A 13,411-nucleotide genomic window follows, 5' to 3' on the forward strand; every position below is an offset into this window, starting at 1 on the left:
CTTTGAATATTTGGCTACACTCCTGGTCTTTCCCTCAAAAGAATCAATATTGGAGAATGAATTTTCAAATGAGACTTACTTTCCCCAATTGATCAAAGATGGTCCTCTGACTCCATAGGATGCTACCCTGCCTGTCAAAATCAGGATGTGCATTAGCTCATTGATCCTAAAGAAGGCTTCATTGCACTGAAAAGAAGCTAATTGCCTAAAGAAAATCAGATTTCCAGAGAAATCAGCAAAGAAAATATACACCTTAAAAATGCAATTTAAGCAGACATGATATAAAGTCACTACCCCCCCAAAAAAAGAAGGAAACAAAAAAAGTTGTCTTTATATTACCCATTTTTCCCTTCAAAGTTAATATATCTCACTGCATTTTTTTGCATGTGTATTTTATTCAGGGAGAATGTGGAAGCATTTTGTGTGCTTTTAGAATGTTTTTTAAAAATGCTTCGAATACTCGCTAGATTCTTGGAAATGATCTACAAAGTTGCTAGCGGCAGTATTGTGCATCTGTGCAATATTTTTTAAATAACTCATTTCCTTCATTCCCTGTCACCTCTCTTTCATTTCCTGCCCATTTTCTTCCTCAGACCATTAAAGATATTGCTTTTCTGTCCTATTCCCCTCAGGACATAGGGGCAGAGAGGGTTCTCATAGGAACCTGTAGCCACTACTTTTGAGACAGTGTATATTGTTCCTTTTTCTGCAATGTTACATATTGTCCACTCTGGTGCAGACAGATCCCCACTGTATTATGCAGACAATTCTTCCTTTCCTGCAGCTCAGCTCAAGAGGGATGCCAATCTCTGTTGCAGCATTAGACTCAGACAGCAGTGAATGAATGTCTAAGTAGAAAGGGAAATACAATAGGGAAAGGAAGCCAGCAAGAAGAATCTCCCTCTACTTCCCAGCCTGTGGGGAAGTTTATTAAAATAGGCGTGCTGACTATATATGACATCTCAGGGTTGTATAGGGTTAGCCCATATGAAAAGAGTAATAGGGAATCATTAATTTCTACTTAGTTCTCTTTACCTTTTTTACCACTTCATTTAAACCTCAAAAGACTCTGTTCCATCACTCACTATATCAGTATTAGGAAATATTTTTGTTTTGAACTAATTAAAGAAAAAAATCCTTGCTGTGTTCATGAAAAGCAAACATTTTTAGCTTTAAGTAATTTCTTTTAGAGTCTGGCATTTGTAGCTTCATGACACTTAAAAGGGATTACAGAATGTAAATTTGGACAATTATAAATTGGACTGAATTTAAAATTTTAGTCAGCATGATTATCATAGCTCATCTGCATATCAAAGTCAGTGGAGTGCAGTTAGGTCAATTTATTCAGGCCATATTAAGATAAATGAGGGTCAAAATTGTGTCCATACTTTTGGCTCCAGTTGGATTAAAGTTTGTTCTACATGGTCTTTAATAGATAACACAAAATCTATGATTTGCCTTCTTGTTAATGAAAGTGATACATACATGCTAATTCCTTTTTGATGAGGTTTTATTGACCTTACAGGTTTATTTTGTATTTTAAAATTTTTTTTAGTTGTGGATGGAAAAAATACCTTTATTTTATTTATTAATTTTCATGTGGTGCTGGGGATCGAACCCAGTGCCTTACATGTGTGCTAGGCAAGAGCACTATCACTGATCTACAACTCTAGCCTCTTTCAGGTTTGTGTATGTTTTAAAGTTTTAAAAGTTCAATTCAATTTAAAAGCTTATTTTACCAGTTTGTTGGTGAAAGCACTCTATTGTCCATGTTTGCTCACTAGAAAGTCATTTCTTTGTAACACAGAGTAAAGCAGAGTTTTGACAATAACCTAATTCATTTAATAACTATAGACAGCTAATTTATGTAATCCAGCTCCAAAATCCACTTTGAGGCAAATTAGCTGTATTGACTGTCAACACCAATCATATTAGCAAAGGTAATCACCAACTCTTCACTTCATTTTGTGGAGGAGACAAAAGCATTTATTCAGTTTCATTTGTGTAAGATTCCCACAAGAATGTATGCATCTTGCACCCACAAATAAAGCTCTATATGCTATACACAGTTTCATCTGCCATCAACAAGTCTTTTTTCTAGTAATTGAGCCTCAAAAGTGAGTTAATATAGGATGGAATCTGGGGTTGTAGCTCAGTGAGACAGCACAGGCTTTGTATGCATGAGGCCCTAGGTTTGATACCCAGTGCCTGAGAAAATAAACAAACAGACATGATACAGCATTGATGTATTTTTCGTGTTCATTATTTACAAATGAAATAGATGTTAGTTCCATCTTGTCAACTATCTTGTTACCTTGGGAGCTACCCGTCTAAAAGTAAAAAACAAAAACAAAGAAACAACAAAAACAGGATGAGGGTTACATCAGCCTGTGGGGTGACTTTGCAGATGATCTTATTGGGGGTTGTTGTAAGGAAAAAAAGCACCTAATTGCCCCATAGTCCTATTAGTATCATTGCAGTTCTTTCAACTCAGGGACTGTTGGAAGTAATGAGCATGACAGCTATGGATTATGCAGTATGCTTTTCATACATTTTGAAAGAAGGTAATGTTCTATGCTGTGAGATTTACTCACTTATGGGAGAAAATCTGTAGCACTGTTGCAGGAAAGGATAAAAGAATCCAATTTTATTTTTTTGTATTACCTTTTCTTCTTTCTGAGAGGTGAACTATAGGAGGCTGGTATTCTGAAGAGAATCATTATGATAAAAGGAACTGGTCAGGCATCGCCACTTAAGTTTACCCTATTTTAGCATGAGTTCTCACTAACATAATATAATGTACTAATATATTCTTTTGCAGCTGGATGAAGGCTGGCTGGAAGATGAAAGGAATGAATTCTTAGAGGAGTTAAACTTAGAAATGTTGGAAGAACAGCATAATGAAGCAATGCAGCACACTGCCAATGAGGTGGAGCAGGTAGGGCCAACAATTTGAATGACAGCATTTGATATGTTGCTAGTTCTTTATTTAAATGTAGAACCATAAATGGAGGGGAAAAAAAAACACAATCTAAGGGTTTGATCAAACATCTCTGTAATGGTAATTTTTTAGAGCAAATGATCATCTCAAATGAAGCCGAAGGAATACATTTTTTTTTTTCTGTTAAGAATATTTCTAGCTTGGGAAGCTCAGAGACTGTTGTTAATAGAGTACAATAGTATTCAAATGTTGACCCAGGTACTGTTTCAACCTAATTACAGAAATTTATAGTAAAACCGTGAGCTGCTTGCTAATAGGCTAGCTGGAGACGAACTATATCCCATGAGGCAAACCTTCAAAAAGTAATATTTAAACTTCACAATGTTAATGTATCTGTTTGAATATTTAGGTTATGACTATTGGATAATGAGACAAGATATAAGCCATCAATCTTATCTGCATATTTGGTGACATGATTACATCTGTATACCCCTGAATAATCAGATTATCTTTGGTCCAATGGCTGCTGTTGACACGTTGTGCAACATCTTCTATGACATCATTTGAGATTTTGATACCATTTGGTCTTAAAGTCACCCACTCATTTAACAAAAATTTTTAGTTTCTATTACGTTCCAAGTACCACACTTGAATACTCAGAATGCAAAAAATAAAACATTTTTTGTAAAAACTGACAGAATTTCTGTTCTTAAATGACTAATCAATAGTAAAGATCACAGAGTGGCTATGGCAAAGTGAGGCTTGGCATCTTTTTCATTATTTTTACATTCTCACTATATAAAACCAATATCAAATAATTTAGATTTTTAAATTCATGATATTCATCTGCTTGATGTAATTTTGTTACCACTTCAATCTCAGTTTTCTGCTTTGTTTAATTATCATCCTATTTTAAATATTAATTCTTCTTAATACTCCTAAAAATAATTTTTAAAAAATCCTGATAGGCTTAACCACATGAAACAAACATTCTGTAACTTAACCCAGCTGAAAAATGAAATGTGTTTACATGCTAACATCTCAGGACAAACGTGTGGGTGCGCATGTTCATATATTAAATAAATCATCAGATCTCAAACTACACATTTGCCTAGCCATGTGTGATGTACTCATGTGCTGACCATTGCTCCTTGGCTACCACACAGCCTGCAGTTTATGCTCAGAAGTGACTCTGCTACTGTGTTCATTGCTTTTCAATATAGGTGAGACAGACTGAAATTTTTATGTATGACTTCAACACTGGCCACAAATAAAGATATTTTTGGTGGCAGTTGCTAGTTGTAAGCAAGAAAGTCCTCGCTCCAGGCTTTTTCTCTCTTGGATACAAAATGTGACCTGATACAGAATTGACAGGAGGATGTTGAAAAAGGGAAGGGAGAAATCCTGCCCAGGTGAAGTGATATGGTGTCAAATGCTGCCTACTCATCAGACGTAATACAAATGTTAGGTCTTTTGAGGTAACATTAGATGTCCCTGAGGTTAGATTCTTATTGTGTGGAAATTTTTCTTCACCATGAAACTGAAAAATGATGAGAAGTACAGAAACCTTTAAAAGTCTTTTGCCCCTATAAACAATAATACTACATTAGAAATGTCTTGGTAGAAACATTGCCTGTCACTGTAATAATTCCATAGGGAAATGATAAATGACAGAGCAACATTACATTAGAAGCCAGGAATTCTAGATCTGAGAATGGAAAACTATTTTGCCCATTATTCATAGACCAGTAACAAAAGAAAAAGGAATTCAATTAAAATTAAATATCTAACCATACATATGCCTACTGATATGAAAAAGTTTCATTTTCCATACTCTCCTGGCCCATATGGCTACTACTGAAATATTGTGCAACATCTCCCTTAGCATAATTTGACTGCAGTACTTCAACTGCATGTAAAGAAAAAAAAAACTAGTCTTCCTGTAGTTTTTTCAGTTCGTCACAAAATATGTGAAAAATATCATTGTAATTAGTGTGATAAACTCAAATACATGATATCAATAATGTCTGAGGGTTTTGTGGCACAGTAGGCAGACCTCAACACATTTGATACTATTGTGACCTTATAGTCAGAGATGCCAGAGGTTGCAAGAAGTTTCCACTGTCAGTTATGATCACTTATAACTTTGTTATCAATAAAACATTTAAAATTAATATGTCCTAAGGCTGAGGATATAGCTCAGTGGTAGAGTACTTGCCTAGCACATGCAAGACCCTGGGTTCAATCTCCAGCACCACAAAAAGAAGAACCAAAATCAGTAATTTTTTTTTTTTTTTTTGGTGGTGGTAGTGATGGGGTGGGTACCAGGCATTGAACCCAGGGACACTCAACCACTGAGCCACATCCCCAGCCCTTTTTTGTATTTTATTTAGAGATAGGGTCTCACTGAGTTACTTAGCACCTCACCATTGTTGAGGAAAATCAGTATGTTTTTAACAAATGAGGGAAAATTTTCTAGGAAAAGATTAAGAATCCTAGAATATGACATGATATATGATCATCTTCTCCCTCCAAATTACGTTACATTTGTTATGTGGAACAAAATAGCAATTACCTAGAGAAATCTTTTTAGACTTGTTTTTAATACCTTTTATTACACATTCCATCCCTCTTTAGCACTAACAGTTTTTACTATATTTAATTATGTAATTATACCTGTTAGAGAAAAGAAATATATACAGTAGTAAGTAAACTTAGATGTAAGGCAAATATAATCTAGAACTGCCCTGTTATTATTGTATAATTTTTATATGATGTGCCAGAGGAGAAAATTACTTTACCCCATTCACAGAGAAAGAACTACATATGCACCTCATTAGGGCAGAGACAAATTATTCTCTATAAAAGGCAAAATCTAACAGGGAGTAGTTATGCATATGTGTGTGTATATATACATATATGTAGGATATATATGCTTGTGTGTGTGTGTGTAAACAAAGTATATTCATGACCAAATCAAACAAGTTAAGGTCACCTGCTAATATTCATTTACAACTCTTATGCTTTGGACCAAATGTTTCAGGTAAAGCAATTCCCTTGTCACTTTGTTTGCTTAAATTAAAAAAAAAAAAAGAAAAAAGAAAAATACCTTCTTTGAGATTTCTTTATCTCAATGAATCTCAGAGTTAATTCTTAGATATTGCCCTTTTAGTTAAGACTAACTGAAATAACAAACTTCTGAGCAACCTTGAATAATCAACAGATTAGAAAGAGAGCTAAAAGCCTTTGCATGTTAACTCTATAATTGTAGTTCTAAGAATTATCTTAAAGGTGATTATGAGAGATTTTTAAATCAGGTATGCCAATCCAAAAATAGTAGAACAGGTGCAAAGAAACAAAAGTGAATTTACTGAGGGGTGGGAGGGGGAAACCATAAGACATTAACATGAGCTCAATTATGTTATAAAGGTATCGGGGAAACCCGGCCAAAAAGAGGGAAGTAGCCGCAGGTACCCCACCCAAACTATTCCTAGGAATTCTGGAGGCAGCTTACTTTGATGGGTTTGAATTAATTTCTGTCCAGTGATGTCTCCAGGACCATTATTTGAGAAGTTTATCTTATAACTACAACAAGAGTGAGTGTTTAGAAAACCTTTCAGTCTAATAATATGCTCCTTATGGGGATTCTTTCTCAGAGTCACCAATGGGCCAGATATCCCCTTTTGTGTGTCTCAGAAAACCCCAAACACCAAGGGGTGTGAGATGGCTCAAGGTATTATGACCACTCTCATGGGAATCCGTCAGTTGAGTTGTGAAAGTGCCCTCCACACCAGGAGTAGGGTGTGTTCTTCAGAAGAGGTTCCCTATTAGGCCATTGCACATTAGAGGTGAGTTACCTCCATAAAAATCTAGTCACCTGTGGGGACAGAGTAGGCTGCAGGGGGCATTCATCTCTTTCCTTTTGTGTCCAGGGACCTTCGAGTAGATAAATATTCTAATAGGACTATGTCTACAGCCACCAAATAATATCTTACCTTCCTCTATCAAAATAATTATTACAAACACATTTTTTTACAATCATTACAGACTACCAGTAATAGGCAAAAAATAAAAATAAAACAATTACATTAAGTCATAGTGTCCTCCAGAGCAGACCAGAAAACTACTAAGTAGCCCATCAGTGAATCCTTATTATTTGGACTCTAAATACAGACTCCAGAAATTGGAAAATACCAGGACTCCCACAGAGATTATTTCATCCTCAAAAGTCAAAACTAGAGGGGCAATTCATACCCCTAAACCAGAGAGAGAGTTCAGTTTGAGGCAGAGTTGTTCTTAATAGTCTTACTCTCCCAGTGACTTCTTGTTCTTGGGAGCAGTTCAGTTTTATAATAAAGCAGGCTCAGATGGTTAGGAATGCTGCATAGGAAGTAAGCTCAGGCAGTTGCACCTTCCAGACTAACATCAGTCCAAGTGGCCACCAAAGTTCAGCAACCACAACTGCACCCTGCTGAGAGGCAAAAGAACCCCAGAGAGGCTGTCCCAGGACTCAAGGTCTATCTGGATCACTAGAAATGTTATTAAACAAGCAACCACTGCCCAGAACACATGGAAGCCAATATAATGCACCAGGCTTTTGCACAAATAAAAAATATTTATTGTGTTGTCAATCAAAAAAGGGTCCAAGAGCTAAAAAGGAACTGAAATCTGCTTCCCCAGTTAGTGGGAGCAGGAGAACTTACAGGGAGGAAGTAAAGTTGCTTACTGTTTGGATGGCATACCTCTTCACATGCCTCTTCATAAATTGGGTGTGTTAGGTTCTGTGCAGGATCATTTGAGTTTTTGACACCATCAACCAGACAACCTGGCTTCTTCTGCTCATTTCCATTCTTAAAAAGCTGGTTCCAAAGCCTAAGAATGGTTACTGCCAGGCCTGGAGGCTTTTCCTGGTATAACTAAAGAACTTTGTTATTGAAGGAATTTATGTCCAAATGGGTCCAGGCCTTAGCTGATTTTACTTGCAATGCACCAATTCTTATATCTGAAAGAAATTACTGGTTGAAAGTAGAAAAATATTTTTATGTAACTGAAATGAGTCCTAAGAAATTGTTGTTGCTTTTGAGAGATGTGATTTCAAGATTGCACTGAGGTCAACACATGTACTCAAGAATATGCCATGCTGGCAACATAAGAAGTTCCAGGAGATATAGCTTCGCCTCTTATCCCTCTGTTAGTAATAACCTGAATTCATCTGGGATTAACCTTCCACATCTATAGATGGAAAGATTTTGGGCTCTCATACACAACGTAAAACCCATCCTGCAATTTTGTAGTGTTGGGCTTACTATTGTCAGCATATTACTAAGTCAATAAAGTTGGCTCTAAACTTGAAGAAAACTCAAAAGAAAAAAAAAAATAGGTGACTACGGCCTCTGAACTCCAGGTCTCATATTGCTGAAGACCATCAACATATTCTGTCTTATCTTTCTATGTATTTTCATCTCAGAGATTCATAAAGGTGTTTCATTTATACATCTTCATCTCAGAGATTTTCAAATAGGAGAAAAATCTATAAAAGCAATTCCCATATCACTTTGTTTGCTTAAATTAAAAAAAAAAAAGAGTCACTCATTTACATGTGTCCTCTTATTTATACCCAAGTGAATATCACAGGCACAACCAAGCAACTTTCATTTTCTCTATTTCATTGCCTAGAAGGTTTCCATGAGCTAATTGTCCTCATTCCTGATACTAATCTATATCTTTATATAGACACTAAAATTAGAGCAGCTTTCTAGGAATTGCATTTTGCCAAGAAGCATTGTTTTACAAGCAATTTTCAACAATCAATGTTTTTCAAATCATTTTCCTTTGTTCTCTCAACTTTATTTTCTCAGCCAAAAAAGCAAGAAGAAGAAGAAGGCACAACAGACACAGCAACATCCTCCTCCAACAACCATGAGAAGGACAGTGGGGTGGGGCGCACAGATGAGAGCCTGAGAAATGAGGAGAGTTCAGAGCAGGAGAACGCAGCAGAGGACCCCAGCGGTACATCTTTGAAGAGCAAGAGAGAACTGGGGCAAAGCCAAGACACCCTAGGAAGCGTGGAACTTCAGTGCAACGAGAGCTTTGTGTGTGGTGAATACATTGACTCAGACTGTGTTGGCAACCACGATGAGGAGTGTGAAAGATTCCGGCAGCTCTTGGAGCTCAAATGCAAGATTCAAAACCATGGAGAGTATGACCTATATTACTCAAGCAGCACAATTGAGTGCAATCAGGGGGAGCAAGAGGGAGTGGAGCATGAGCTACAGTTACTTAATGAAGAGCTAAGAAACATTGAACTTGAGTGCCAGAATATTATGCAGGCTCACAGGCTCCAGAAAGTGACAGACCAATATGGAGACATCTGGGCTTTACATGATGGAGGCTTCCGAAATTACAACACCAGCCTCGATATGCAAAGGGGGAAATTAGATGACATCATCGAACATCCAGAGAAGTCAGACAAGGACAGTTCTAGTGCTTATAACACAGCTGAAAGCTGCAGAAGTACACCACTAACCGTAGACCGTTCCCCTGACAGTTCCCTTCCCAGATTGATCAACCTCACCAATAAGAAAAACCTGAGAAGCACAATTGCAACCCACCAAGCACCTTCTGGACAGAGTAGCAAAGAGTCGACATCCACCAAAGCCAAAACCACTGAACAAGTTTGTAGCATTGAAAGCCAGGAGAAGAGTTTGGAAAGCAGCACGCTTCCAGATCATGAGAAGACAGTTAGTGAACACGTCCCTTACCTCTCTCCTTATCACAGCTCCTCCTATAGGTATGCAAACATCCCAGCCCACGCTCGCCATTATCAAAGCTACATGCAGTTAATCCAACAGAAGTCTGCGGTGGAGTATGCCCAGAGCCAGCTCAGTTTGGTGAGCATGTGCAAGGAATCTCAGAAGGGTTCCGAGCCCAAGATGGAGTGGAAGGTAAAAATTAGGAGTGACGGGACCCGGTACATCACCAAGAGACCAGTGCGAGACCGAATTCTGAAGGAACGTGCCTTAAAGATCAAGGAGGAGCGGAGTGGCATGACCACAGATGATGACACCATGAGTGAGATGAAAATGGGGCGCTACTGGAGCAAAGAGGAGAGGAAACAACACCTGGTTCGGGCCAAAGAGCAGCGAAGGCGCCGGGAGTTCATGATGCGGAGCCGGCTGGAATGCCTTAAGGAGAGTCCTCAGAGTGGCAGCGAGGGCAAGAAGGAGATCAACATCATTGAACTGAGTCACAAAAAGATGATGAAAAAGAGAAACAAGAAAATTTTAGATAACTGGATGACAATCCAAGAACTGATGACCCATGGCGCCAAGTCTCCCGATGGCACAAGAGTTCATAATGCCTTTTTGTCAGTCACCACCGTATGACCAAATGAATGGAATGCAACTGATTTTCAGAGGGTGCTACCAGTTTCGGTAGAGTATGATTGCCTCGTTCAATGTGGCGTTTTTATATATATTTTGTGACTCTTTATAGTTTAAATTTTTTGTAAGCAAAATAACCTGGTAATTTTTCATTTGTTTTTCATATGCCAGTACCTTCTTTTTTTGGCTGAGATCTTTTCCTTAACTTGTGATATATTCATATTACTCATTTATAAAAAACAAAACAAAACAAAAAAACGAAAGGAAACAAACAAAAAACTTGAACAAAAATACTGAGAAGCCAATTAATTTCCTACCTTAATGTATCTATTGTAAGTTAAAAATCTGGATTTATTTCTCTAGTTTACTTATTTTCTACTTTAATAATTCAATGCCAAAACAATTTCTATGCTTGCTTCTTTGCATAATATGTACTAATTTGAACCTGTTAATAAATCACATGCCACATCTTGTTTACACATATAAACACCTCTTTTTAACACCTTGTACTTTTAACACATAATGGCCGTTGTCTTTGTCTCAGTAAAGTGTAGGTGGACAATCTTCCTGTGATTTGTAGTGACATTGGTCATGTAGCTAGGTAATTGTGATAACTGTGACAATAAAAAAGAAATAAATTATTGATTATCCTAAGAAAAGTTATCAAGGAGTGTTTTATTTTCATTGTCCACTGTGGTTAACAGATATAAATTAGTTATACATGTATACTATTTAGAAGACTCCTAATTGTGGATTATAAACTGTGTACATTTCTATCACTTTTTTTTTCAATAAAGTTGTCTTGAACCACTTCTTATATAGATCATTGTGTCACATATTCCTTCCAGGATCAAATTAGATATGTACAGTGCCTAACAGATGCTAACTAAACATTCAGTATATATTCATGATCCTCTTGCCTGCCACTCATGTCATACAAAGCCAAGAAAAAAATCAGGGAAGATGGAAAGAGGATCAGTAAAGTGCTTGAGATTATTTATAATGATAGGATGTATTTTAGTCTGCTCAGGCAGCTATAACAAAATAGCATCTACTGGGTGGTTTAAACAACAGGAATTTCTCACAGTTCTCGAGACAGAAAGTGAAGATCAAATGTGCTGGGGTTAGAGTTTTCAGCATATGAATTTTTGGAGGACAAAATTTAGTCCTTAGCACTTAGTTCATTTATTGAGTTGATAATTTAAGAATAAATTTTGGAAAGCCATCTCAGCACTAATTTTCAGCAGAATCAAATGCCTTATATGTCAGTTTATTAAAAGGTAAGATTGTTAGATGATTAGACAGATTTTTTTAAATCTAGTTTTTCTTCATTTGAACTGATAAATCATATCATAGGTTAATCAATCACAAGCTCCCAGAGTGAAAGGCCAGATCAAATTTGTGCATGCAAACATGAGTTTGATCTTGTTTTCATTCAACCCAACGTGTCGTTTTAATATAATGGATACACAACATCTGGATTATTTCCGAAGCTTTTTCCTGTACAAAACCCACAGTGTCGTCCTATCACCTCTTGAATTAGACTCTGATGCCTTGCATTATATTCAAGGCCCTCCATGAACTTGCAGCTTTGCCTACTGTTCCTCCAATACAGATCTTTTCTGAATTATTCCTCCTAGCTCCTGTTCTTCCTGCTGAAGTTATGTTATTTTCTGTCTGAGATTTCTAGCAAATCCTATTCCTCGCTTAGATGGTGACACATTTTCTTGTTGGAGCCTGTTTGATTACATGGGACTTTCTCAGGTCTGTGGTATACATGAGTGTGCATATTGTTTTACCTTGGAAATTTTATTCTTTGATTATTAAATCATATGCATAAAACTTATTGTGTCCCAACATAGATTTCAACTTCATGAAGGTAGGTCACTGTGTCCTCCTCTGTCTTTGTAAGCCTCTGGTAGAATGCCATTTGAATAATGATGTCTACTAGTTGAGCTAGATTACTTTATTCATTTCTCTCATCCACATATTAGTCCTTATGCTACTGCTTTCCTTACTCTTCTAACCTTCCCAATTCTTGCCTTTTGAAGGGATATCACAGAGGAAAACTAACTTATAAATAATGAAAAGCTGGAACCAAAAATTTTGAAATAATAGTAGTAACAGCAAAGTAAGTCAACTGAAAAAAAGTCCTCACTTCTAATTTTAGCCACTGTTAGTACAGTAGCCTAGCCAAGAATACTCTGCATACACCCAGAGTTAACATTTGACATTATGTTTTAAAAAAGAATACCTGCCTGTCTTAAGAGTTCAGTTCTTTCAATACCTAAACGTGTGATTACTGCAACTTGAATCAATATGTGGATTTTCCTAAAGAAGCATTTATACATCTCACAGAATGCAGTGTTTCCAAAGTTACCAGCTTAGTTTTAATTTTAGGAAGGACAAGTATGCTTGCCAATTTAAAAAAAAAAGTGACAATGTTTTTCATGTTTGTGTTTATGCAGTTCTACAAGTTGAGAAATGTTTCTCTTTTAAAAATCAGTGAAAATCTAAAATGTGTTATGCTTTATCTTTCCATATAATCTACCTTCGTGCTAAACATGTCTTTTTGGTAATGAAAAATAAATCTGTTGCTGAGCAAAAAAAAAAAAATTAAGTGGCTATATGTTGGATATTTTATTTCAGTTCAGAAAAAAATATCTCAGTGAAAAGAGAAAAAAAATATTTTACTTGGGCTTTCCTTTGAAATTCCAATTTTTATTGCCTTTTAAATTCAAAATGTGACATCAGTTTATGATAGCCATATGCCAAAGACACAAGGGGACAGGAGAAACTGTATATGCAATGGTATTTCTTCATTACTTGCCATGAAGAAGGATTCTGCGGCCATCATATATTGTGCAGATTTTCCCTTTAAAAAAAAAAAAACATACAGTAGGGTGATGTCCTTCAGGCCCATCTACATCATCCACCTAAACTCCATCTCCATCCCTCTCAGGAGCTGCTGCTCTCTTCCCCAGCCACAAATTCCTTGTTCTGTGAGGACATCACTTTCCACCGGCCTCCCAAGCTAATCACTTGATCCTTTCAGAGTTTCTCCTTTATCTGGTCAGTCACAAGCACT

The 13,411-nt window shown here is 36.7% G+C and overlaps 1 protein-coding gene across 3 annotated transcripts in view; it reads left to right on the plus strand.

Annotated features, from left to right (window-relative positions):
* Pdzrn4 (PDZ domain containing ring finger 4) overlaps positions 1 to 12,925 on the plus strand; it is a 367,112-nt gene extending 354,187 nt beyond the window's left edge. For all 3 annotated transcript variants that reach the window (XM_015493232.2, XM_048802552.1, XM_048802553.1), the window contains 2 exons: positions 2,822 to 2,938; positions 8,800 to 12,925. In XM_015493232.2, coding sequence (XP_015348718.1) covers positions 2,822 to 2,938; positions 8,800 to 10,326 — 1,644 coding nt within the window. In that variant the 3' untranslated portion in view covers positions 10,327 to 12,925. The remainder of the gene's footprint in view (positions 1 to 2,821; positions 2,939 to 8,799) is intronic.
* Positions 12,926 to 13,411: the final 486 nt, after the last annotated feature.

The sequence above is a fragment of the Marmota marmota genome, unplaced genomic scaffold (assembly GCF_001458135.2).
Source record: "Marmota marmota marmota unplaced genomic scaffold, marMar, whole genome shotgun sequence".
Taxonomy (NCBI): domain Eukaryota; kingdom Metazoa; phylum Chordata; class Mammalia; order Rodentia; family Sciuridae; genus Marmota; species Marmota marmota.